Here is a 25,949-nt window from a genome sequence, read left to right on the forward strand (position 1 = left end):
AAGGGAAATATCTGCCTTAATGCCACTCAGATTTCACAGACCGTAACTCAGAAATCATAAGTCTAGTTCAGCAAAGTTAAAGGGTAAAATACAACTTGTGTTGTACTGGGTTGTCAAGTCATTAGTAGTAATTTAAAAACAATGAAAAAACCCAGAAACCAACCAACCAACCCACCCCCAAACCCCCAGATTATTCTGCTTATCCCTCAAGAATCTGGAAGGGGTTTCTTGTTTTCTTCCCAAGTACCTCCAAAGATGCCTCTGAGCACACTGACCACGTTCAAACTTGTCTGGCTCTTTCTATACAGCCTAACAGCTATGCAGAAACCCAGCTTCAAAAAAACAGTTGTGAAGCCACCTCTTTTCTCTCAGAGATGAAACATGGGTGCTTCCTCCAAGACCTCCACATGTCAAACTCCACAAAGTCTGAAGAGTCTCAGAGCTGATGCCTCCTTTTGGGCAAAAGCAAACGGTCTGCTGAATGCTAGAACAAGCTTCCAAAAAATATGAATATTGGCTTCATATTTTGGTAATTAACAGGAACAAAGGTGCAGGTAACCACCACAGTGCCTTTTATGGAATCAGACATACTTTCCATGAGAAAATACAGTGATTCTAATTTTTAAATATGAGTTTCAAAGACCTTTTCCAACTCCTGTACTTACAAGTAACAAAGGATCTATGTAAGAGTAGCTTCAGATCTTCCTTTATTTTCTTCGTCATTCACCACCCAGTGTAGGGGACTTTGCTGTACAGTGAACACTCTTCAAGCTATGCATGGATGCTTACTAGAGAGGGTGGGGAAGAGGAAATTTTAAATGTGAATCAGAGAATACATCAAGCCTTTGGAGGACTGGGCTTGACCTTTAATGATAGGACAGGCAACAAGACAGACAATTTTCCCCCATAAAGCTATGTGTATAGGTTGAAAGGATGCAGTTATCATGCAGGTGTGCTGGTTCAGATGTTTCCTATAGGGAAAAAGCAATCAAGAATCATAATTTCTTTCACTGGGTAAGACAAGAATCCATTTCTTAGTGATTGCTATGGCAGTTGGAGTCTTCAGTTTGGGATTCATCACTTCTTGACCCATTTCTGGATAAGACTACATTTAAATGACAGGTGTAGAACCTACGTACTTTTCACAGGCATAAAGAATATATATTAAATGTAAAAATATACATAGACACATAACAAACACACAGAAGAAGCATTTGTAAGGACGTTTACAATAAATGGCACGAAACACCTTTATTAAGATTTTTAATTTTTCTTTTATGAAAAATGAATAGGATTCTTTTTTCCTTTGTATGCAGAGGAAGAGCAAACTAATGGCAAAAATCAAGAACGCTTTCTTATTTCTATACCATCTTTATAGCCACAAAGATACAACTATTTAACAGACAAGAAATACCATTTATTGCAGACTTTGAGCTGATTCATGTGAAAAAGGCACTATGAAACTGAATCAAACTAGACGATTAAATTTGTCTAAATTAAGTGATATTATATATTATATATAATACATATATTATATATAAAATCACACAAGCATGTGAAATAACAGAACATTTTTGTGACAAAAATCATTGCATCTTCAAAAATATTTGCTGGAAGGGATGTTTCCTTTTCTCCCCCTTTTGCCTCCAGGAATCCACTTTTCCAAAAGATTACATTTATAAAGGAACAAAAGCTTTTTACGTAAGGAAAAACTGACATCTGGGATCAACACACAAAGAAGTCTAGATTATACACTGTTCTTTTGATGGGTTAAAGTATAAACAAAAAAATGCAAGTATCTTGGGGAAAAAAAAAAAAAAAATACTGCAAATTGTTTCACGGCTACCTACAGCAGATCAGATCACCTCTTTGAGCTGAGTTGTGTTACTACTTTCTAGTTGTTCCTCCTTGTGCAATATTATAGTTCATCACGAGTGAAGTATTGATAAAATCAATATACAGAGTATTATTTTGCTATAAGCAGCATCATTAGTAATAAAACATCTTGGGAGTGATGCAAGAAAGATTCAGTCTATGTCGGGCTGCTGTTCATTCTCTACACGTTTCCTCTCTGATTGCTGGCATCAACAACTTAACTAAACATCCTGCAGCTGAATCCATGACAAGAAAGACTGAGCCAAAAGGGCATAATTGCAAACTACAGCAAGAGATGGGATTCAGAATCTTATTACTGAAGGGTTCAAATGCTTTTTTATTGCTGGCTCAGCTTCCCTCGGATGAATCACAAACAAAGACATGTTCCAGTTTATCTGTCATGGAATGGTTAATTCCATAAAGCCAAGACTCATCTTTGGGTGTAAACAAATCATGTGCCAATATTTTCACCTGTCAGGAACCTCCACTGAATTTCTCATTTGCTCCTTTTTAATGATGGGAAGCCAGCAGCAGGTACTTCTGTGGAGACTACTGTAAGTTTTCTTTATGGTGGCTAGTTACGTTTACAATATTATAAGACATTCCCCTGCACTGCTTCCTAAAGCAAAGCTAGATGGTATAATGCTATGGACAATGGAATTAAAGAAAAGAGGAAAGACATTTTAGTGGCTGCTTCCTTCATCAAAGGACTCCACACCTGAATCTGTGGCAGCGGCATTGATTTTTTCTTGTCGTCTTCTCATAATTTCTTGCAGTTCTGAACTACCACTGTTAGCCTATAAACAAATAAAAAAGAGTTTACTTGTGGTTTTGACACATGATGAAGATCCTCTGCCAGCATTTTATTAAGATAGATGTCTGAACAAGTTAAACTTACCTTGCAGCTCCAAAACTAATAACACACTAAGAATCTGGTTAAATAACATTTGGAATAGGAAAGGATTTACACTATCCTTAAATGTGGACCAGAAAAGAACCTGCAGACTATTAAAAAGTGTCAGCTGGACTTTTAGCACTGCTGAGCATCTTTAATCCTCACGCAAGTCCCTGGAAGTATTGGATATTTATGTGGTGAAATATGGCCTCAGTAAAAGCAGGGTTAAAGCCCAGCAAGTTTGTTTGGATTCCACCCTTGAGTACCTAAATATCATGGCAATCGTATTTAGAAATTAAAGCACATAAACCCTTGGTGGGTTTAGATTTATGTAAATACCAAATTCATGCATGCACATGGGTTTGCACAGCCAAGGCCTCAATAAGGACTGAGATACCTAATCTTAGTATCCCATGCTACACAATACACCGTCATGCATTTGCTGTTCAGAGACAGAAGCTTCAAACTTGGAACAGTCATAAGAATTGAATCATATTACTATATTAGCAACAGTGTAGTATTGTGAGGACAAGGCCTTAGTTCACCTTTCAGGGTGAAAAACAGGTCTGCTGAGCTAGCTGCAAGCAGATTGCTTGAACAACGTAAATGAAGTTATTAGCAAGGCCAGGACACATATCCACTAGAGCAGAACTTTCCAAAATATGCATGACTTTGAATGAGACTAGAGGATTATAAAGCAAGAAACATAGCTGCTACTGTGTTATTTGGCTATGACATGACCTTCCAACCTTCAAAACGATCTTCCAAAATTGCCTCTGAATAAGGAAGCAGAAACTATTTTTGAAATTTGTAAAATAAATTTCAGGACTGTTAAGGGGAAAAAAAATCCTTCAACTGATTCTGAACTCTGAAAATATATCCCACTACATAAAATTTAATTTCAATTTATCCCATTATATCCATTACAATGCATTATCTGATGCCATTACCTGGCAGACACGTTAGGTGTCCACAGGGAGGGAGGCTAGGGTGCTTCTGTTAGGTAAATTACCATTGCTCTCTCCTCCCAGAGTGGAAGGGCAAAGCAGGGGGCTTATAATTGACTCCCTAAAGGTGAGAGAGCACTTTTATTTGTCTTAATTCATCTTGCCCTTGCCCACCTGGTTTCAGATACAGAGCAAGTGCAGCAGTCACCCATTACTAAGTCATGGATAAAAAACATCAGCAGATACCTGACAACGTGCTTTATCAGAGGTCATGTGCAAATATTTTTCTGAAAATGACTGAGCAGCCGAGGCTGAAACAGTTTACCTTCCTGATAACATTAATAACAACATGACTGATGAGCTTGAAATGCTGCTCAACTAAACAAACTGCAATACATCATGTGGCACAGCACAACAGGCACATCCTACTCGGAGATGGGGTAGCTAAGTAGTCTAGGGCTGTTCTTGGAACACAATTTTTGGAACAGACTGCTAGACCTTGGCCTTAGTGATTTACCCACCTTAGTCTCTAACCAGATGATGAGGTATCAGTAAGCTCCATCGTTCAATCCCAATTCTGTGCCTGGGCCATTCCTTTCACTGAGGTGTCAAAGAGAATAAGCTATTCTTCCAGCCAATTTGATACATATGTTAGATAGAAACCCTTCTCAGTTTCAGAGGGATGTGTGCCCATGCTTCCCATTGATAGAATAGGAAGACAATGAGAATATGGACCTGAAGTGTTCCCTTCTGGAGATGACAAAGGCAGTGTTCAGGATATTGTGTCTCTACGCTTCTCTTCTGTAGTGCTTTTCAACACCAGAGCTTGAAATGCTCCACAAAAGTTAAGGAAATGGACACATAAAAACTCATAATCATGGAAACTATTCATATTTTCACTTTGCAATGAAAAAGTAAATCCATATAGATGACCAGCCAAGCTGCTATAATGGTGTACTTGGTATACAAGGTGAACTTCAACTCTCTGGAGCAACCCCAGATGCTCTGATCAGGGGGATGCTCTGATCAGCACGAAGAGTGTGGTGCATCCTGCCTCCTCCTGAGACACCGCTGCTTCCACCACCATTTCCTCTGGCAGAAATGAGGTGTTTGGCCCTGGCTATGGCCAGCTCTCTGCTGTCTGACACACTGGTCTCACGCAGTCTTATCTTTCTGCTTTTGCTTGGCCCAGCCCAGAAAGCTGTTAAACCCCAAACACCTTCCCCACGCTTGCAGCCTGTTTATACAGGAGCCACAAAACTCCATTAGGAGTCTTGCTTCCTTGGATGTTTTAAACTCTGGTGTGATTCAGGACTGAATGGAGTTACCATGAAAATGAAGCAAACCAGTTGAAATTATGGTACCTATTCATTCATTTTTTTCCTCATAAGGGTAAAATTACTAAATTCCAACAACAATTGGAATTCCAATTACAAAATACTGAATTCCTCTGCCTGAGGCAGAAGAAGACTGAAAGGAAAATTGTAGCTGCATAAAGGTGAAGATCTGGTTGTCCGTATTTGGGAATGCAGCCCCAAATCTGAGAGGCAGGCCTTTCACTGGCTTGCAGAAATGGTATGAATGCAGAAACACTTGTGGAAGACCCCAAGTAGAAATAACAAATAAAGACAAGGCATGGACTTCTGTAATGCTAGAGGGTGTGTGGGTTTGCTCTCTCTCTGGCTATTATTGCTATTTGTACTTAGCACTCAGGCCATTTACTGCAACATGACACCACAAGTACTACATAAAGGATGCCAGAGAACTTCATGAAAATTTATCACTGATTAATCAGGTAGGACAATTACAGTGGTCAAACCCATAACCCAGTAACCACTTATAAAAAGCATTCAATTGTAAAATAGGCCTGACACTGGTACAAGTATGTGTGTACTTAAATACTTCTGGTATTAGAAGCGTTTCTAGTTTGAGCAGTAAGAACATAGCCCTGCTTGGAACATGCAAGCTCATCTTTGCTAGGTCACATGTAGACATTTTGGCTGTGATACTCATTCCTGTAGCTTCTCTTAAACAAGGACAGACTTCCTAAACCCTGCAACTTGAAATATTATAGGGACAGAAAGGAAGATGCAACTTAATGTTTTGGGTAATTCAGCAAACAACAGGCTAAAGCAATCAGGAATTGCATAAATTATGAAGTTCATCAGTTAAACCTCAAACAACTGAGGCAGAAATAAGTATTTCAATTACCTTTTCACTAACAAAATCTAATGACCTTGTTAAACTCTCAGGCCCTGTTTATTAACACTTGTAGAGCGTTTATTAGACAAGTTTTGACTGCTCAGTTTCCTGCAGAGCGAGACCTAACTGAGGCAAGCAGAATAACAGCATGGAGGAAAAAAAGCACAGACTTCTACAATCCAGTGCACCTCTGCTTTTCAAACCAACTTCCACCACAAAGGCACTTCCATCTCAGTACACAGAAGCCTTATGAAACTTAAATAACATTGTTGACATTCCAGAAAAGTTGAAGAATATGCATATATTTTCACTAGGAAATGATGGATTGCTCTGGACTGTAGTGACATATATTCCTAAGAATAAAAGTGAAATATTTCTCCTTTCCTCTCACAGGAAAACAGAGCTTGAAGAAGGGAAGAAAGCAATTTTAACAGTGTTAGAAAGCAATGCTCTCTGATCCACACTGATCAGGTAAACTGCAAAATATGCATCATCATAAACTTGTCTTTAACAATATGCCTGGTAGTTAAAGCTTAAAATCATTTAAGCAAGACACTCCCAGCTTCGTGAGGGGATAGCAACACATTTTAACTTCTTCAAGATTTTCTTTTAAACAGGATGTGAAGAATATAGCTTCTCCTTTGGGTTAATCTCACCTCTAGACAGTATGGAGTCCATTTCTCCACTTGCCACAGCAAGTTTTAAAAAAAGAAGTAGATGCACCTGCAGTTCTCCTGGTTTAAAACTGGTAAGCATCCTCCCTAGCAGAACTCTGTATACAAGCTTTTAAGGTGTTTAAGGAATAATACTACTGTAATTAAAGCAAACTGCCACAGAGCAATGAATACAGAGATACAATACTTTTATCCTTAGCTCAATAATTCTGCTAGCAGTGTCAAATGTGTTTTCCCCCACTTAGGAACCCATCAATACAGATCTCAGCATTTGATCTGAAAGGCCTCAAGATTAAACAGTGAGCTCACTCTACCACTTTCTCACACCTAATAAATCAAGTCTCCTCTACAAAGATAAAGCAAAACTAACTCATCACCACCAAATGTACCAGGAGTACCTGTTTGTCCTAGTAGCAGGCAGAGCAAAAAGCAAGAAAAAGGGCATTTTACTCTCTCCTATTGTTTTTCCAAAGCCCTTTTTGGCTCATTTTGTTTTCTTGAAGCCTGATTACAGCACACAATGTCTTAAACTTGAGTACTAACATGCACTTTTTCTAATGCTTTGTGGGGAGAAGTGGGGAGACATCCCACCTGGTGTTTTGACAGATGCTGTTTAATGGATTAATACCAAATAACTCAGGTACAAATAATACTTATCAATGTGATGGGAACTGAGGAAAAAACAGCTGCCTCACAGAAAGAGCTATTTACTTCTATATATTCAAAAGTGGCGACCCAGCATTAGGTTAGTAAGAAGGGTTATACATACCTCCAAGGCAGATTTCTGTACCGTAATTTGGCTGTAGACTCTAGACCCTTCTGGGCAAACAGTCCTCAGTTCCTCTTTATTGAGGGAGAAAAGCTGAGCACCCGTCAGCACGCCAAGGCTGTTGACAGTCCTGGGGTCACGCCAAGGGAACAAACAAGAAATAAGCAAAAATACACTAGCCAAGGGAGAGAAGTAGGTTGTCTTCATCTCACATTGTCTCAGGTAGGGCTACTAAATCAAGGCAAAACTTTATGCAACAGGACTCAAAGTCAATTCAGTATCTGTTATAACAAGTACCTTTTGGTGGAGGCTTATATACTTTTTTTCCCCTAAATATATCTATTTCTCTATAGGTCTATAACTGCATTGATATATATCGATATATATATATTATATACACTTATATACATAAATATGTATGTATATATATGTAAAAACAAATTATTTTTTCCAAGGGTGCAGCTGACGTGTCTTGATTTTCAGAAGGCTGCTTGATTTTAAAAAGTGGGCAGACCACATCCTAATTACTGACTGGAAAATAATTTTAAGAAGTTTTCTTACATTCGCCCTCAAACTTACACAGGATTGAATCCTTTGGACTGCAACCACGTTTTCACATCCTCAGGCGAAGAGTCGTAAGTGATGTTAACTACCGGGATGTTTGGTCGTGGCACGTGGAACTTCCTCTGGGCAGCGCTCCGGCCGATGGTGAGCCGGTGAACAAGTTCATCCTGCACCTCCTCCATCTGCGATTTCCTGCCTAGAGAGACAGATGCCCCACAGGATTTATTCTCAAGGTTGCTTTATCAAAGCCAGGTCATTTCTTATACTCCACTTTAAATCTTAAACTTTTTTTTTCTTTAAAGATTCATTCACTAGAACTGACTGAATTATTATTCTCCTTTTTCCCCAAGGAAGATTTCAGTATTCCCACTCCTCTCTTTGCAAAATAAAACAAAAGCAAAAAAAAACAACCCCAAAATTCAACTGAGACCCTAGAAAGAGGAGATGAGCTTGATGTTGCACAGAGGCGTAGATCAGTCTGACGGCACCCAAGCTGTAGAAGAAAATGGGCACGGAGGGTTATTCAATTGTCATAGCCTGTGTTTCTTCAAATAGAATTACGATGTTTTAAAAATGAAAACAAAAAAGATGAGGAAGAATATAAGATTGTTTACACTGTGGAAAGGCAGCACTTTCCACAATCATTTTTTAATTGAAAGCTCAACTTTTTAGGGCAAATCAATGTAGGCAAAAAAAAAATTCACTGCTGCTGCCACATATCACCTTACATCTAATAAGCTATTACAATAATCACATTTTTGAAGGGGTGTTAAGAAATTTGAATTCACTGCAAGCCTGGAGTGACTGGTTAGCTGAAACAATTTCACAACTTGCATTTAAAAAAAGAAGGGGAAAAAAAAGTAATTGCCCTCACCAGAGACACAGGAATTGGGCAAGACTTTTTTTTAAAAAAAAAACCCCAAAACTGTAGAAATTCACTATCCCACAGAACCCATTTGGCTGAAGCATTTAGTTCAGTTGCTGGTCATTAGCAGGCAACAAACTGAAATGCTTTTCAGCCATTTCAACAAAATCAGTTATAATGACACTGAAAATTGTTTAAAATGCATATAAAAAGTTCTATGGATAATTTAACAAGTATAGGCAGAATCCAAAAGGGTGTAAATATCTTTTTGGGCACAGAGAAGATAATGATTTAGCAGAGTAAAACTCTCCATGCAGTAACTGTGGAATAACTATAAAAATCCTTTGACACACAACTTTAAATGATCTCAAAAATTCTCACGATTTCCTTACCAAGATATTTTTTGTCATCTCTATTCAACCTTCTCACTTTGATATACAAACAGTAACTACAGCACCTTCTCTGATGCACTTAGATGACAAAAGCTATTCCTTTTCTCCCATTACACTGATAGCAACAGAGGAAAACGACAACTTCAATATGAAAAAAACTGTAAGACAGCAAAAATGTTTCTTTCTCTACTTTCCTCTTATATTCTCCCAAACCCTCTCCAGGAGGATTTGGGAGTGGAAGTTGAAGGATCAACTTCTCTAGCCAGTTAGAAAATAAAAACAAGCTTTACATAGGCTTTTAGGATTACTTTTTTAATCACCACAACAACAAAATCCTTGTTTTAGCCATTTTCCTTTTTCTTTTACAAAATAGCCCCAGGTTGAAAGTGGACAAAATATCTCCAGTAAAATATTTGAGGCATTCAGGCCCTATTGTGTTGGGTTTTCCCCCCCCCAGAGTGTGAATCAGAAGCCAAAATGACATGTGCTCAGTGATATGTGAAGGTCTGAGATGGGATATACAAGTAAAGCCTTTAGGCAATGTTATCGAAGCATGCACCAGTTATTTTCCCAAACAGGAAGAGAGCAAGAAATTGCTATCTTCCTTCTATTTACACAGATTTTGAAAGACTTATGTTTTATCTAGACCAAGACTATATCAAAAGACAAATATTTAGCTGTTAGATAACAGATCCTTACTGTTGTTAGATGCATTATCATAAATAAACAAGATACTCTGGGTGCGAAGCAGGTACTACATCGCACGTTCTTGGCAGGGTTCAGGTGGGTACTTGGGCAGCAGGTGTACGGGGAGGGCTGCCCATTACCTTTGCAGAGGCATCTATTCTGCAAGGACTGTGAGGTATCTGAAGCCCATTAACTGGGCTTGAGCAACAGTTCCTCGGAGGGCACAGGAGCTCTCACGCGTGGACCAAGGGCCTTGAGAGGGCAAGAGATGTCTTGTAACCACTCATTCTACAGCAACCCTTCACATCTCACACCCTGTACCTTAAGCCAGGGTGGTCTTCACATTTTCCGTCTGTAATGGATAGGGAAGGCCATCGTGGATTCAAGGAAACACACCTGCTACAGCATGCAAAGTACTTCTTACATGGAAATAAAATGATCATTTTTGTGCGTGCGGGTGTGTGAAATTCACCCTCACTTTCCACATCTTTTATAACTGCTCGGGTTTCTGTTTTAATTTAAGTAACAAACTGCCCAAAACAGGGCAAAGGCAGAAGCTGGCCCTACTGTTTCTTTGGGAAACGGCAGTGAAGCCTGTTCCTCCTGCCAGGCTGTTCTCCATTTATAATTTCCAGCCAGCCAGTCTGTTATGTGAATATATTAAAAAGGTCCCAGAGCCTTCCTGAGTTCAGAGCTTAGGTGAGAGCTTGTCTACCACCAGGCAATGTCAAAGCAGGCTCCACTGACTGAGTGTGGTTATCCAAGCAGGCATGCTTCCCATCCACTGGGGACAGGGGGGAGAAGCAGCCCTTCTGCAGAAAGGAGTATGCTAGGTGCCAGTTTTTACCTCAGGTGGAAGTGGGATTTTCTGATAAGGCAGGGAGGCAGAGGATGGGAAAAGCTGTCAACTCTTGAACTGCAAAAAGCTCATTATTTTAACAGCTATTACTTTAAAAGCTATAGCAAATGCTTGCCTACAAGTTTCAGCTATTTTTAAGCCAAGCAATCACATTGCTCAAAGTGCATTTAGGACAGAAATTATTGACTAAATAAGTTCTCCTAACCTAGCTTGCTTTTCAGTCGATACGGAGTAGGAGCCTCAGCAGCAGTTAGGCTTTATATTTACAAGGTGGCCTTTGTGAGAGAAAAGAACTTTTCATGACTGCCACACACTGCTGGATGCAGGTTACCATGTTTTTCCAGCTAAAGGGCTATGGAGTACGTTCTCTCGTCCTCCTAAGACAAGGACATGAAAGTTTACTCAGTGGCCTGCCAGTTGCTGTTGCTTTGACGAAGCTAATGGGACCTGATAATAAGACGAGTCTCCTACAACACTATTACAACATGGTTCCTATGCATCAGCCAGACCAGTAAGTCTTCTTGCAAGCCTTGGATATATGTTCCAGAATGGCGCAAACGCCCTAGAAATATGGATGACCGTGGACAGAAGTGTAAAACCAGCCTAACTGATTTTAAAAGCAATTTGGATTGTAATGCGGCAGTGCGTTCAGGTAGAAAACATACATTATCCACAATACCAGCGTGGGCATTTACAGTGTTGAAAACCACTGACTGAAGATCCCAAACAGTCATAAAAGGAGACGATTTAGGACTGGGAGAAGTGCAGAAGTGTTTTGTCCCTACTTACCACCATAATTAGCGAGGGTAAGAACACACATACATAGAAAATGTGTATTTAAACATAGGGTTAAAGCTAAACATGGCATAAACATTTATCTGAAACACAAGGTTTTAAGGAATTTAAGGATTAAGCAAGACACACAGGAATGGGAGAAATACTTTTTTTCTTGCTTCTTAGACAAACTTACGATCCACAGGAACTTGCTTCTGCCTCTGGGTGTCTCGTGCAACACTACCACCGCTGTCGCTAGAGGTGCTGCTTTGGCGGCTGATGGTTGCTGGCGCTTTGGGCACGGGAACCGGTATAGGTGCTGGTGCACTAGGAGGGAGGGGGACAGCCACGGGGACAGGAGCGGGTGTTGGAGGTGGCAAAGGAGTAGCAGGAACTGGATCAGGTTGTTTTGCAACATAGTCCGTCCTTTGTTTCTGAAAAGATGCAGAGAGACTCAGTTCAACAACAAAACTTGGAGAAGACATCAGACAAACTCAGGTTTCTGCAGAAAATGCTGGGATGCTTTGCACCAACTGATTCCATTTATTGCACAAAGACATCTTACTTGCCAGATATGGTTCCAAAATTTGCCAAAACTTGATTTGGCATCAATGTTTGGCATCAATTTCCTTCTCTGTTGGACACAAAATTCACAGCAATGGCATCATCTGAAACACATTTCTTTCCTTCAAACGGATCAGTTCCGTAAATGAAATTGTTTTTAAATCCCAAACTTCTATTAACTGTCACTTTTTAACAGCTTCCAAAGTTTTTGAATTGTTGGACTTTATCAGTGTAAAAATGTGTATTTTTGAGAAGTTATGTAAAAAATAGTGAAAAATGAACATATCCAGCCACACCAAAGCCTGACTAATGTTTTAACTTACAAATGTCACTGAGGTTGGGATAACACATTGTTTCTTGAGCTGCAGACACCATTTAAGAGGTTCCTGCTCCTACCCATTCAGGTGTGCCTTTTCAGCTATTTGGGTGGTCACTACATGCCACCTCAATGCAATAATCCAATTAAAAAACCCCACAATTCTTGGAACAGGGCTGTTGTTTCTTTCCCCCCACTTTACACAATGTTCTAACAACATGCAAATTATCTTGCTGCTAATAACTAACTAGCAGGTGTCTCAAGAATAATTTTGGGGAATAATTTCTTTTCTCCTTCTTTGCCTTTAAAATGGCACCAGTTACAGGAAGAAGCATGTATTTTCCCAAAGCAATCCCAATGATAGACAAGCCCAGAAGCTCATAAGCAACCTGTGCTACCCTTTTCTTTCAAACAGTTCAAACTCCACATCTCACTGTTTTAACAGTGCTCCCTCTCCACAGTTTTGGACTAACACAGCTTGAAAGTTTAATATTAAAGTTTGTTTGCTCAATAGGGATGCCTCATTTCTTAGTTATGAGAAGTCTGCTTACTTTGGTATGAAAATACATGAGTACATTCCCCAGATTCATTGCTCCTTCCTGAAATACTCTTCCCTATTTCCTTGGAGGCAGAGGGTTTATGGCAGATCAAGTAGGGAAATATTTGTAGGAGCCATGTGTTAGTATCTGAGCAGCACATCACTGCCCTGACAACAATCAAACTTTCATTAAATGTCAGCAACTGCCCTTATACAGGAATCCCCAACTCGGTAAGTCTAACTGATGGACAAGGTATTTCGTAGTGAATGTAAACTGAGACCATTACAGCTAAGCTATGCTGAGTTACACCAGCAGAAAATTTATCCCATCAGCTTCTGTGGCCAGTCAGTTAAGCCTAGGAAAAAAGTCTTTCATTTCCCTTCCATAATTTTTCACTTAAATTGTAGTAGTCAGCTATTGAAGCAGACATATAGTCTTACAATACATTCCCCATTAAACCTTTTCAGGTTTTTTTTTCCTTAGCGTTTAGTTGTTCAAAGGCATTAATCTCAATTATTTTGTGTTCACCTTGTGCAGTGCATTGTAGGGAGATTAAAAAAAACCCACATGATTGACTTTTCTGTATTCTACTACTTCAATGTTAAGACAATAAATGCTTTTTTAAATGTCAAATGCCAAGAAAAGTGAAATGCATAATATAAAAGAGAACAAGCAGAATAATGTATATTTAAGAAACCTGTCCTTTGGTGGAAAGAGAGTGCCCTACTAGGTATATAGCAAGTATACCATAATTTATGATATATAGAGGTACTATGGTATATCCAAAATCTTGTTAATTAATTTAAAAATTTCACAGATATTAAAATGTTTTAATGATATTCAGATATTTTTTTAATCTTGTTCACAGATTCCAATTGCTAGACTGTTATCCCCACAATGTACCTTCAGGTATGCCCTGACCTTCTTAAACAACATGCAAGGAAAAAGCACGTCTCTTTTTATGGTATACAGGATTCATTACAAACCAAGGCATCAACTGCATACCACCACAATCATAATCCAGAAAAAGTGCTAGCTAAACACTACACGTAGCTCTCTGATGGATGCTACTGATGTAGTTTCAAAAACATGTTGTACTGCAATCACAAGCCTCATCAAAACGACTTGCCGGAGTGAAAATAAAAATTAAACTGGAAGCATTGCTCAAATTCTAAATTTAAAGATGAAACCATACGGAAATACAATTCAAATTTTGTTGAACAGGGCACAAAAGCCAATTATACATTTGAATCACATTTAGCATTTCTTTTTTTAAACACTTCTTTTTTAAACTCCAGATCTTTTGAGGACATCCACACATTCATTCCATCATTTCTATTCATCACTACAAACAAAACAAGCATGCAATATGGAATTTGGTAACTACATAGTCCAAAAGAGTAATTTTTGAGGTTAAATATCAGAAGAGTAATTTTGTTACCTCTGAAAGCTCTCCAAGCAATTGCTGTGAGGAAAATGGAGTAAATCACATCAAATCGTACTGTTAGAAAGGTAAAAAGTAACTGCCTCGCATATCACTCCTGAAATTTCATACACATTAGCAATTTAAAATAAAAGAACATCAGTGCTAATAATTACCTCTTCTTACTACTAAGCAACTCACAAAGTGAGTTATTCTTATTTTCTTCTTTTGAATAATGGGTGGGGTGTTGGCTACAAAACTTACACATGTGACACCATATAAGCAACGAGTTCTTTTCAAAGCATCTATCCAGACAGAAACTTAGAAAATTCCAAAAAGCTGACAATGGACTAAAGATCGTAAGATGAATGTAGAGAACACTTGCAACTATAGAATACTAAGATTTAAATCACAGTAGGTATCAAAAAAGGAACTTAGTTATTTTAGCTTAGAAAATGAGGTAAAGGTTGCTGCTGACAGACATGTACCCACTAATTTGCTGACAGCCATCAGAACAATGAACAATCCAGGTTTGGTTTCTTTTTCTCCCTTCCTCCTTGTATTTTTTTCTTTTAAGAATAAACTTGCAATCCTCAACTCATGTGAATTGGAACAGATCCTTTACATTATTTGGAATGTTGATGATACACACTCATTAAAAATCTGGATATATCAGAAAAGCTTGCTGGGATTAAATTTTTATTTTCTTTTTTTTTTTTTGACAGAAAAACTTTGTTTTCTACAGGAAAAAAATAGAGGTCCCAAAGCTCTTTTTCAACACACTACAGGCTGCATCTTGTTAAAAATCAAGATTCAGTATGATTTGATCCATTTGTAACGTAAGAAAGATAATAAGTTTGAGCAAAAGTTCTAACAGTATCAACTCTAATTTTTGATCATTGTAAAAGAACAGGGAACAATATATTTTCAAATACATTTTGGCGTCAAAAACAGGGAATATGTGTATTCAAACTATGGCAAATACAGACTTAGCATTAAAGAGGCACTGGATACAACCACAACTAGCATTAGTACTGGGAAATGGTCTCATTAAGTTAACACGACACGGAGCTTCCCGTTTACTCTCTTTCTGAACATTTTAAGTGCCACATTCCTGTCTGCACAGCAACAGGAGTTCACCAAGAGGGCTGCAGAGCATTCAGCCTCAGTTTTGTCAACAGCATGGTGGTTTGGATGGTTTGGTGGTTTTCTTGAGACTCACATTGGGGACCTCTCATTTTGGGACATGTACCTCCCTCCTTTGCCTATATTTTAAGAAAGAAGAGAGAACCAACTACTTGGCTACACCAAAAGGGACAATGAGGTACCCAAGACGGGAGGAGCAAATTTCAAGCGAGGTCTTTCGCCAGAGTTTCCTTTGGTGGGCTCAGCTATTATCCAGAGTCAACCAGCTGCCTATTAAAATGGCATTACAAGGCACCTAACTAGCTCTTTGCTGGGTGTAAGGAATTTATGTTTTTATTGGAGTTACAAACCCACCTTGCTAAATCTTGCCAGAAAGCAAGAAGTACATTAGGATGGAAGAAGGAGAAATTTAGGCAGAATTTACTTATTCAAACTGGTCTTAGCTTGGATTAGTCCCCATTTCTTTAAAAAAAAAAATTATGGGCAAACTGGGGACTTTTAATTCCTATCATTAACCACATCCTTTTTACAACTATTCAGTACATTTTTTATAATAAGTGGCATGCCATAATTTGGGATTGGATCAATGTTGAATTGGACAGGAAACAGCTTTTTTTTTTTTTTTAAAGCCATCAAAAAGTCTTGGTCTGATGGCAACTTTAAAGAGCATTTGATATGAAACGAGGTAAAAGAGATACTGGCTCTTGGTCAAAAATTATGACATCTCTTTGGCCACTGCAAAATGAACACCTGGCAACCGCATCTCTTCATTATCAAACACTTCATGATCTGCAGGAAAGATACCAGTTGGCAAAAGATGAGTATGACACTATGACACTAACCTGGAGCACAAATGCTGTGCTTGAGGGCAAACAACTTCCCACAGAGATATTTTAAGTGAACTGCTAAACAAAGAGACTTGAAAGAACGGTTTTGATGGTAGATTGCCAAGAAACACAAAGGACACTTGTCCCAAGTGTGGAGACTTTTGTCTTGGTGTTTACCTACCATAAACATGCTTCTTACATATACTGTCACACTTCTGTGGACAGTCGTGGTTTTTTAAAAATAAGACTACAGGACTGCATTTGGCTTGACATTTACTCTCTGTGCCTCAGGACTTCATACACATCACTGATGATATAACTGTCTCACCTCACAAAGGGTGTCATGAGATTAATTAACATGCCCATCAAGATACACACCTCTATCCCAATTATGTTCCTCAAATTTCTTTTTCAAGAGCATTAAGAAAGTTAATAAAATGCACAGTAAATAGGAAATATTATGATTAATTATTTTCTAGGTTCACCAGCAATACTTGTATAAAAGAAGAAATCAGACTGCTTGGGAAACTGTTTATGTTCATATATAATGGGATGATGAAGTACCACTCTTGGTTCACAATAAAAAGGCAGACTAAACCACCAACACCACAGGAAACTCCGATAATCAATAATTACCATTAGCGGAAAACATAAACAAGCAGTAAAATGCTCTCCTAAATGTACAAAAGTACCAAACAAGCAAAAATACGGTTTTCCTAAGTCAACTGACCAGAAGAAAGACAATGTCACAGCCTCTGACTCACAATGATGAAATAACTACGCTATTGATTGCAATGTTCCTGCAAGTATCATCTTGGACAATTCAGTGCTTTCAAGTAACTATCTGGGACCTGGATCTTGAAAGGGACTGAGAGAAAAATCAGGATCTAATCTAGTATGTGGACTCAGAGGTCACTAGGAAAGGGAACACAGCAAAAGTAAAATAAACTTTGCAGCTCTGAGAAGAATTGTGATAATGAGGCATCCATCTCTCAGAGAAAGGGTGTCTGTCTGTAGAATAATTGAATGGAAAAAAGTTATCTCTTTCAATAGAATCCTTAATCCTTCCTAATGATCTAGAAACATCCTTTGGTCAGCTGTGCTTTGAAGGCCATTAGTCTGCAAAGAAACACGCTAACCTTGTACGTAACACTTATCTGCGGCACGAAGCGGGCCAGGGTGCTCACCGCAGCAGATGGACTACTTTGAAAGCAGTCTTTTGAAAACCAAAGATGACTTCGGAGACCGGCAAAAGCTGCGCAGCACCAGGTGCTGAGCCTGACCATGTTCGGTGTCTGGCAAAGGCAATGATAGGAACCACTTCAATTTCCTGCTCTACCCACAAGTTCTCCTGTTTGACCTTGGGGCAAGGCAGTCATCCCTTCAATGCCTCATTTCTCTCTGAAATAGCAGCAATGTCTCCTAGAGCTGTTATGAAAATAAATAGGGTTATGCAAACAGATCCCAAATGAACCATGTATCCATCACAGGGAAAGAGACAAATGAGCATGCTTAGGAGTGCTAAAATTATAATAATCACCATAAAGTTAAGAACAACATTACTGACACATCTTGGTAAAGACTCCCTTTATCCTGTGTAATTCATTATATTCCTAAATAATTTTGCTGTATTTCAAGCTCACATTTGAATATGATAAAGCTACAAACAAAACAGACCATGGACTGTAGGGAACAACCTGCCAGAGGGCAAAGAAATAAAATTATCTTAAACATTGTTCTCTGACCCTAATTTTCATAGGTCCATGAAGAATGCTTTGTGAAAATGATTATTTTATTATTTCCCATGTCACGTCACTATTTCAAACAGAAAACTTCAAAACTTGCAGTGCATTACAAAGAATAGCGTACGAACCTCTAACCAAAACTGTACTCAGTCTGCTCAGGAATTCTTGGCAAATTCCAAACACACACAATGACATGCACTCGAAGAAAAAAAGTCGGATCTTTAAATCAGGATTTGAAAAGCACTCTAGATACATGCTTCATTTCACACACAAATGAAAACCATAATCAATTTAGAATGAGCTCATACGTTATTGGCAAACAATTAAGGATAGGAAAAACTCAGAAATGGTCTCATTCAAGCCCACCAAGCTCAAGATAGGTGTACCGCATTATTGTGCCAGAAAGAGCATAGCACCTGTTTCTCAAGAGCTTTTTCATATCCATAGAAAGACTGGAAATACTGCAAAAGCTGCAGCTTTCACAATAGCTGTGCACACAGAATCCAGCACAGCGACACCCTCGGCTGGGACTTTTAGATAACTCTGCAGCAGAGACAGTCAACAGTAACATTATGGCATTTCTCAGTTTTCAGTCATCAGCCAGAGTGTGTAGGCACAAGGAATGAATATTAGATTGAATTAAATTAAATTTAACTACAAGTTTCAACAGAAGTTTGGACTGAAAGTCTGATTCAGAGGCAGGCCTGGAATTTCTGCTTAATCCAAACTTGCTTGCCTAACATTTCAAAATCATCAGATATAAAAGGGAAGAAACAGGTCTTAGAAAATACAACCTCTTATTTTATGAGCCTCTGGCCCACTTAAATGTTGTCTAAAAATACACATTACAACTTTATCCTGTATATCCTTACTCAGATGGACAATTGCACTGACGTAAGATTTTTAATATATATTTTACCCTCTAATTCTGCTCAATGTATAAAAGAAATTACAACAAAAAAAATCTTAATTCCAAACCACAACATGAAAGAAATAAAACTAAAATTAGGTCAGGAGAATAGAGTGTTATTGATGCGTAGGCATAATAATTGAAAATACCTGCTTTGTGAATTCAAAAGCAAAGACACCTATTTTTTATTACTCCAAAATTACGTAATTAAATAAATTCAAAACTAAGATAGAGACACACAAAGACGGAAAACAAAAAGAAAAGCTAGTGTTCACTCTCCTAGGAGAAACAAAGATGACCCTACCTTAAATAATTCAAACTCCTTCTTTGGCATCAACAGCTACCAATCCACAAAGGATATTTGCAATTAGAATAAATGCATACACATCCATTAGGATCAAAATTACCACCTCTAAGCAAATAAGCAGGAAAAAAAAAAACCCTTAAAGGAAAAGATTTTGCTGTATCTTTATCAACTTTATACTTATGTTACTCTATGCAATACAGAAATCAGCCTCAATCTGTAAATGACATATAAATATTTCGACATATCAGTGGAACATGCAGATATTTTAGCTTTCCTGTGAATCTCTTCCTCCTCTACACACACACGCACACTTCAAAAGAAAGTTTTGCTCCCAAGGAGTGGACGGTACCTGGATGGTGCGAGTATATGCAGGCTCTGACCATCCTAGACCACCTTCTTGATTCCTCAGAGGGTCCAAAATGTTGTTTGGCACAAAGCCTGTGCTGCCACTTTTATTCTGAACCTTCCACCACTGCTTTCTGTCATCCAGAATCTGAAATAATATGCCAATTTAATTACATATTTTTTCTGACTTTCCTCCTGCCAATACTTAGACTGTCCATCATTTAAAAAGAAAACCATAACCTCGCCAGGTTCTGTGATTGCCAGCAGATCTTACACAGATGTCCCTAAGAAATCCCTGTAGGCTTCCTTGATTATCAGCATCACTAATCCTACATGGTAGTATTGCACTTTTCAAAACATGACTCTCAAAAAAGGATACGGAAGAAAAACGTGTAATGAACCTCTGTAAATTCAGACATGTGCTAGACAACACAGTGGACTGACAATCAAATACTTGCACAGGGAGGCTGACATCTCTAAAACCTATATGCTGTTGACAAAAGGAATAAGTAACTACTAACAACCCAAAGAAAAGCACATCGTTCTAGGAGAGCACAAATTTGGAGCACACTTCTGAGTAAACAGGGAACTGGAGCAGGATGGTCAGGAGAAATCAGAAATCTGACCACCTGCCGTGCAACCTTATATACAAGATTTTCTCTCTTCCAAATTTGCTCCCTCCCTTCCAAATTTGTCTAGCTTTCAGGGTACCAACTCTTCCAGGAAAGGACAGTCTTTCACTATGCCCTGTGCGTACACAGACAGCATTTGCCAGAGCCAGTTATTTAAATACTACTAAATGAGGCTTTTAAAAGCAACACTAGAGAAGATGGAAGAAACACACAAATATATTTCTAGCATGGATCTCTACAGCATCAATTCATAAATCAGCACAGAATCTCTGTTTATCATGTCTACGATGCAAAACATATTAATTTAACTTTCCATCCTAAGGGAGATAAATCAAACACATTGAAGTAATCATTAAGGCCAGCCATAATGCCCACAGGAAAGGTACCTTCAGCTTTGAGTAGTAATAGAGATTCGTGTTTTCTCTTTGCAAAAAAATTACCTCTACGATCTCTTCTTTCATGACAGAAAGCTCACTGTTGTTTCTTGCCATAAATTCGTACTTGCATTTGGCGTATTTCTTGGTCTGTGCTTTACTGTGTGCTTCATAATTTCTGCAAAGCAAATACCAGACTATTGTTCAGTGAGACATTCAAGCAAATAAAAACAGAGACTAAATGCCCTCTTCCAACAGCCTGCAAAACATTTAAACAAAAAAAACCCATCATAACATGATGTTGCTGTAGAACTACCTATTCATAAAACATTGATTTAAGTTCAAAAAAAAAAGAAACAAAAGAAAGAAGCAGTTGAGCTACATGGATCTCAAGAACTGGTCATCTTTATCAGCTCACTGCTTGCAAGATGTATGATAACAACTAAGATTAGCAGGTGCCATTGTATTAAGATAAACACGTACACTATATTTAGTATGTTTTCCTACAGTAGTTTAAACAATCATTTGCCATATAAAGGACTACACTTGTATATACTTAGTAACTTGTGCTTTGTATGAAACTATTTCTAGTGTTGAGCATAAATTAAGTTTCAAACAAATAATAAATGAATAAAGTTTTGCCATCAACACCAATGGAATTAGACTCTGAAAAATGCTCGCCTACTGTAGGTCCGTAAGACCTTGACCATAAGATATCATCAACTCTAACAACTTCAAGTTACTGTGGCAATTAAAAATAATTTCTTGGCAGTTACAGACAGGGTTCATTGTAGAACAAGGCATACCACAGTATAACTCTGTGCTTTTCTGTTTCCTTGAGGAAAGATCTGTTCAGATTGCCTTTGGGTAACAAGCTACTAGTTTCTATGACATAGTACCTCTTCAAGGTGAGAAGCCCCCCGGTCCCCTCAAAACAGGTCCAAAAGAAACAGTAACATTATTCATTTATTGCAAATTATACCCAACAACCCAAATCCATACCAGGTAGTAAAGTTTAAAAAAAAAAAAAAGAAAAGAAAAGAAAAAAAGGGATAATGAAAACATGGAAGAATCGATGGCTTGAAATGCTTCATACAACATCACAGCACAGGGACACGAATGCAGATGGTTGCTGATGTTGGTGCTGTGTAACCGTGGGTCCCAGGTGTGCCTGAGCAATCCAGTAGTTACCTAGCTATTGCATGGCTGTGGAGAACTGTCTCACTTGACTTGAAGAGCAGAACAAAGGAAGAGTCATATTTAGATTGAAAGATTATTTTGAAAGGAAGACAAAACACTACAAGAATTTAAGGAGAGAATGAAAAACATGGGATGAACCCTAGCCTGAAGAATAGCTGTTTTAAGGTTGAAAGAAGTGTGAGTAATCCCAATTTTTTCCGCCACCCAGTCAAAATTTGTATAATTTTGAACTCCTTTCTTACATTTCGGGGATATGACTAATGTCCTTCTGAAGGTACTTCTACTTTTAGGCTGCCTTTCCAAACTCATTTCACTAACTCTGTCTTCCTACCTTGTCCACCCCTAACTATTCTGATCCCATCAAAAACCATAACTCAGGAAGAATTTTTTAAAAATGCTTATGTTTCAGTTTTATTCCACAATGTTGCAATCAACAGCAACATCCCCAAAACATGGGCCAGGCATTGGCTGTATGCTTCTCAAGAGACCGTAATTCCTCAAGCCCAGCTTAATGAGCCAAACAGTTTACTTGGGGCGCAAATATTCTCAGTGCTTCCCTCCATCCATCCTCCACTGTGTTTTCTTATTGCCTATCAGATACGCTGTAACTGCAGCCCTCTGCTCTCCTGTGCCCGAGAGCCTAGCTAATTGCACAGGCTGCCGGGGTGCTATTTCACAAATGACAGCACAAAACCAAACTACACAGGATACTACTTTGAAATGCCACACAACGTGCTGAAAAACTCTTCAGTACTCTTTCAGCATCAGAGAGAGTCCCCGATACACCTAGTAACACACTGAAAGTTTAAGATCCTGACAGTCACCCAAGGAAAGCACACCTTACGGGAGGTCCTGGCATGTTGGAATAAGGCTCACTGAAGTTCGCTGTGATTAAAATTTCCCTGAACAAGGTGTAACCTACCTGTCCCTCAGAAGGTAGTGGGTGGCTCAGTCACTTTCAGACCACTCATTAGGAATGCCAGCTTTGAACAAGGACCAGCAAATGATAGCTGAAAGGGTCAGCTTGAATTTCTCCCTCCCTCCCCCAAACCCACTCCTCTACCAGCTTCTTCACAGATGCTTTAAAATTTATCTTTAAATGGAAGTTACTTGGGGTAAAATATATTAACAGCTTTCCCCCAATAATGAACTCCTACCAGGCATGTATTATATGTCTCAAGAGCCAATTAACAAATGAAAGTTTGTGTCGTGTTGAACAGACTGGGAGATAGAAGCACACTGTGGGTGTTTGCATCAGTACCAGCCATCTAGACTCCCTCCTGCAATCAGTGGTGAGAAACTGGCACCACTACAGCATGTCTCATTTCACGTCTTTCAAAAGACTAATTTCACCTTACATGAACTGCTTCTTAGAAACACCCATTTCTCTTTACCCGCCACAAAGGAGACTTGGATGATTCTTTCAGTTGCAGCCCAATACACTGCTATCATCAATAGCTTAATGCAATAAACCCCATTCTCTAAACCTGAAATGGAGGCAACAACATTTACATGGAATACTCTTACTCTGAAAGGACAAAACAGGTCTTATCACATTACAGATAAGAGAGAAAGGAATTTAGAGTACAGATCATCTAGATTTCAAGCTGACTGGTCCTGAGACAAGAACCCAGAAAGTAAACAAGTTCGAGAAAAAGATTAGAGACAACTACTACCGCTGTTGTTGTTATGAAGAATAAACCCAGAGTTCAGGAAAAGAATTGAGTCTTCACTCTGCACACCACGTGGGAATATGTTTGCATGCAGATTAACAGGATCTTTTAGCACATAGCTCAAAAACTAGGGGTTATGCAAAGGTTTTCATCAAAAGTGTTATATTAATGTTGTTTTAACCAGCAATCAGATCCAAAAAACTTAAACATCTTCCACGGCACATAAGGTAAAATACTCTTCATATGGTGTATACGGACCATGGTTTGGTGTGGGGAAGCAATTCCAACACTGCTTTACCAATTTACTTCCACAATTTGTACTGGTATAAATTCTCCCCACTGACAAGGCCGAGGCTCCAAAGATCATTGCATTTGATCTTGTCAAGCTATTCAGATTTAGCCTAAAATGAAGGGGATTAAAGAGGATGTGCAAAAAGACACTGGTTGCTATGCAAACATTTCAGAGCATTTTTTGTAATATTTGAAAGAGAATGGAAGAAACCAGGAGTTACTATTCTGAAAGTGGATATTTATGCACCAGCCCAGAAAACAAAAAGCAGGAGGCTATGGGCACTAAGTGAGCCCGTAGTCAAATCAAACAATCATTCAAAACAAGGACAGATGAATCTCAGAGCAGACTTGTCATTCTTTGTAGTTCTGAAAAGAGCAAAGAGTATATTTAAAAACATGAAACAAAGCAGAAACAAAATTTGAACCCAAATAGGAGGATTCTGTGTTCTCAATCAGGCTGGAATTCCACTGTATCATTTTTGACAAAAGCATTGATTTAACAGCATACATAAGCAGGGTAGTTTCATAAAAATTATACTAAAAGAGTCTTAATGATGTGCCTTTAGAGAAGCAAAAGCAGAATACCCACTGCTAACCAGAATCGCTTCCTCATAGAAATAATGATCTGCTCCAGACACAACCAGAGGTAACTACAGACACCGCCACCCCAATAGCAATAAGTCGGGACAGTTATCCACAGCACCACGTACGCCGTTGATTCAGTGTTACCTATCTACATGTCGGCTAACAGTTTGCTTAAAGGCAGCAACAGCCGCCCCCTGGTCCAGCAGAGGCCCTCTTTTGTAAACTGTGTTACTGAATGCATACCCATCGGATGGAGGGTAGTCAGGAACGCTGGGAGGCTGGAAGACAAAAAAGAAACAAAGCCACAAAGTGGATTAGTGTCATCAGCAGCATCACCTAGTTCACTTAATCCAGCACCCCTAGGGTCCCTGTCAGCATTCACGCATCCTCAGGTGCTCACAGTTCTGCTATGAAAAGTTAATAACTTCTGCATTTCAAATACATAAACAGGGAGATCAAAAGGATAAGAATAAAAGAATTTCTATCCTAAGTCATCCCACTGCATTAATATTGCAGTGGATATTCTTTAGAAAAGCAGTTCTCTGGGGCAAGGTCCATGTCATCTCTCAGATATCACTACAGCAACACAACTTATAAACCATGGCTGAATGGCTTTAAAACAGGCTGCACTAAGAAACCGCTTTGAGCTTTTGTTCTAGATGTAACCTTAAAGCCAGAAACCTCTAGCTAGCTAACAGTAAGTCTGTACAAGAAATAAAACCTCCCAAGTGAAATCATCACTCTATTGCAGGATCATAACATCAAGTGGCTCATTTATGTCACCCTCTCACTGAACAGGACTATAGTCAAAGAAGAAATGCAAAAAGGAATGTGACAGTTGGTATAATTAAGGATTTTAATTCAGGAAAATAACCACAATTTATCACAAGCACATATACAAGAATATTCAAGGCTTTAGGAAATTCTTTTTAAACAGCAGTCCTTAAAAAAAAAAAAAAACCTTAAATCCAACAATGATACTCTGCTTCTAAGTAAGAATTATTTTAACTACCATTCCCCAAAACAAAAACAAACAGTTCATTTATGGAGATTATGATATCGAAATTGCTCATTCTAGATATTTTACTTATATCACCATCCAGCTGCACAAGTCAGAACAGCTGAGATTCATCAGAAATTGCCAAATCTCTAAGCCTGGTTTGTTGGGGTTTTTTTGGCATTGGGTTTTGTTTTTTTTTTCCTGTCTGTGTGGCTACAGAAAACCCACTCGCCTAATTTCTGCCTCCAAGTATCTGACCTGGCATCCAGACACACTTGCCTATGGGGCTGAAGGTTTATGAAAAGAAATTAAAACCACACAAAAACCCTCATACACATAGAATATTCTTTAAAAACATATTATTAAGACCTTTTTGAAAAAAATCTCAAGTGTCACCTAGCTTATACCTTACATCAAAACACACCCAGGAAGCAGGAACTCATTTTACTTGACACACAAATTATTTGCATCGCCTTAGCGTCACTGGACTCTCTATCATCAGTTCCCCTTTGTTTCACTGCCATCTGAAGTCCTCATCGCTGAACCAACTCCACCTTGAAACCTCTCGG

At 38.6% G+C, this 25,949-nt stretch overlaps 1 protein-coding gene across 4 annotated transcripts in view; it reads right to left on the reverse strand.

The window, feature by feature from the left end:
• Nucleotides 1-922: 922 nt before the first annotated feature.
• EPS8 (EGFR pathway substrate 8, signaling adaptor) overlaps nt 923-25,949 on the reverse strand; it is a 143,065-nt gene continuing 118,038 nt past the window's right edge. For 3 of the 4 annotated variants that reach the window (XM_072874226.1, XM_072874236.1, XM_072874217.1), the window contains exons 16-22: nt 24,525-24,658; nt 20,698-20,809; nt 19,630-19,773; nt 11,700-11,937; nt 7,942-8,122; nt 7,363-7,492; nt 925-2,672 (exon numbers count right to left, since the gene is read on the reverse strand). In XM_072874226.1, the coding sequence (XP_072730327.1) occupies nt 2,559-2,672; nt 7,363-7,492; nt 7,942-8,122; nt 11,700-11,937; nt 19,630-19,773; nt 20,698-20,809; nt 24,525-24,658 (1,053 nt within the window). In that variant the 3' untranslated portion in view covers nt 925-2,558. Of the gene's footprint in view, nt 2,673-7,362; nt 7,493-7,941; nt 8,123-11,699; nt 11,938-19,629; nt 19,774-20,697; nt 20,810-24,524; nt 24,659-25,949 lie in introns of all 4 variants that reach the window. The other variant, XM_072874245.1, reaches the window with a different exon arrangement.

This window comes from Ciconia boyciana, chromosome 1 (assembly GCF_034638445.1).
Source record: "Ciconia boyciana chromosome 1, ASM3463844v1, whole genome shotgun sequence".
Lineage (NCBI taxonomy): Eukaryota > Metazoa > Chordata > Aves > Ciconiiformes > Ciconiidae > Ciconia > Ciconia boyciana.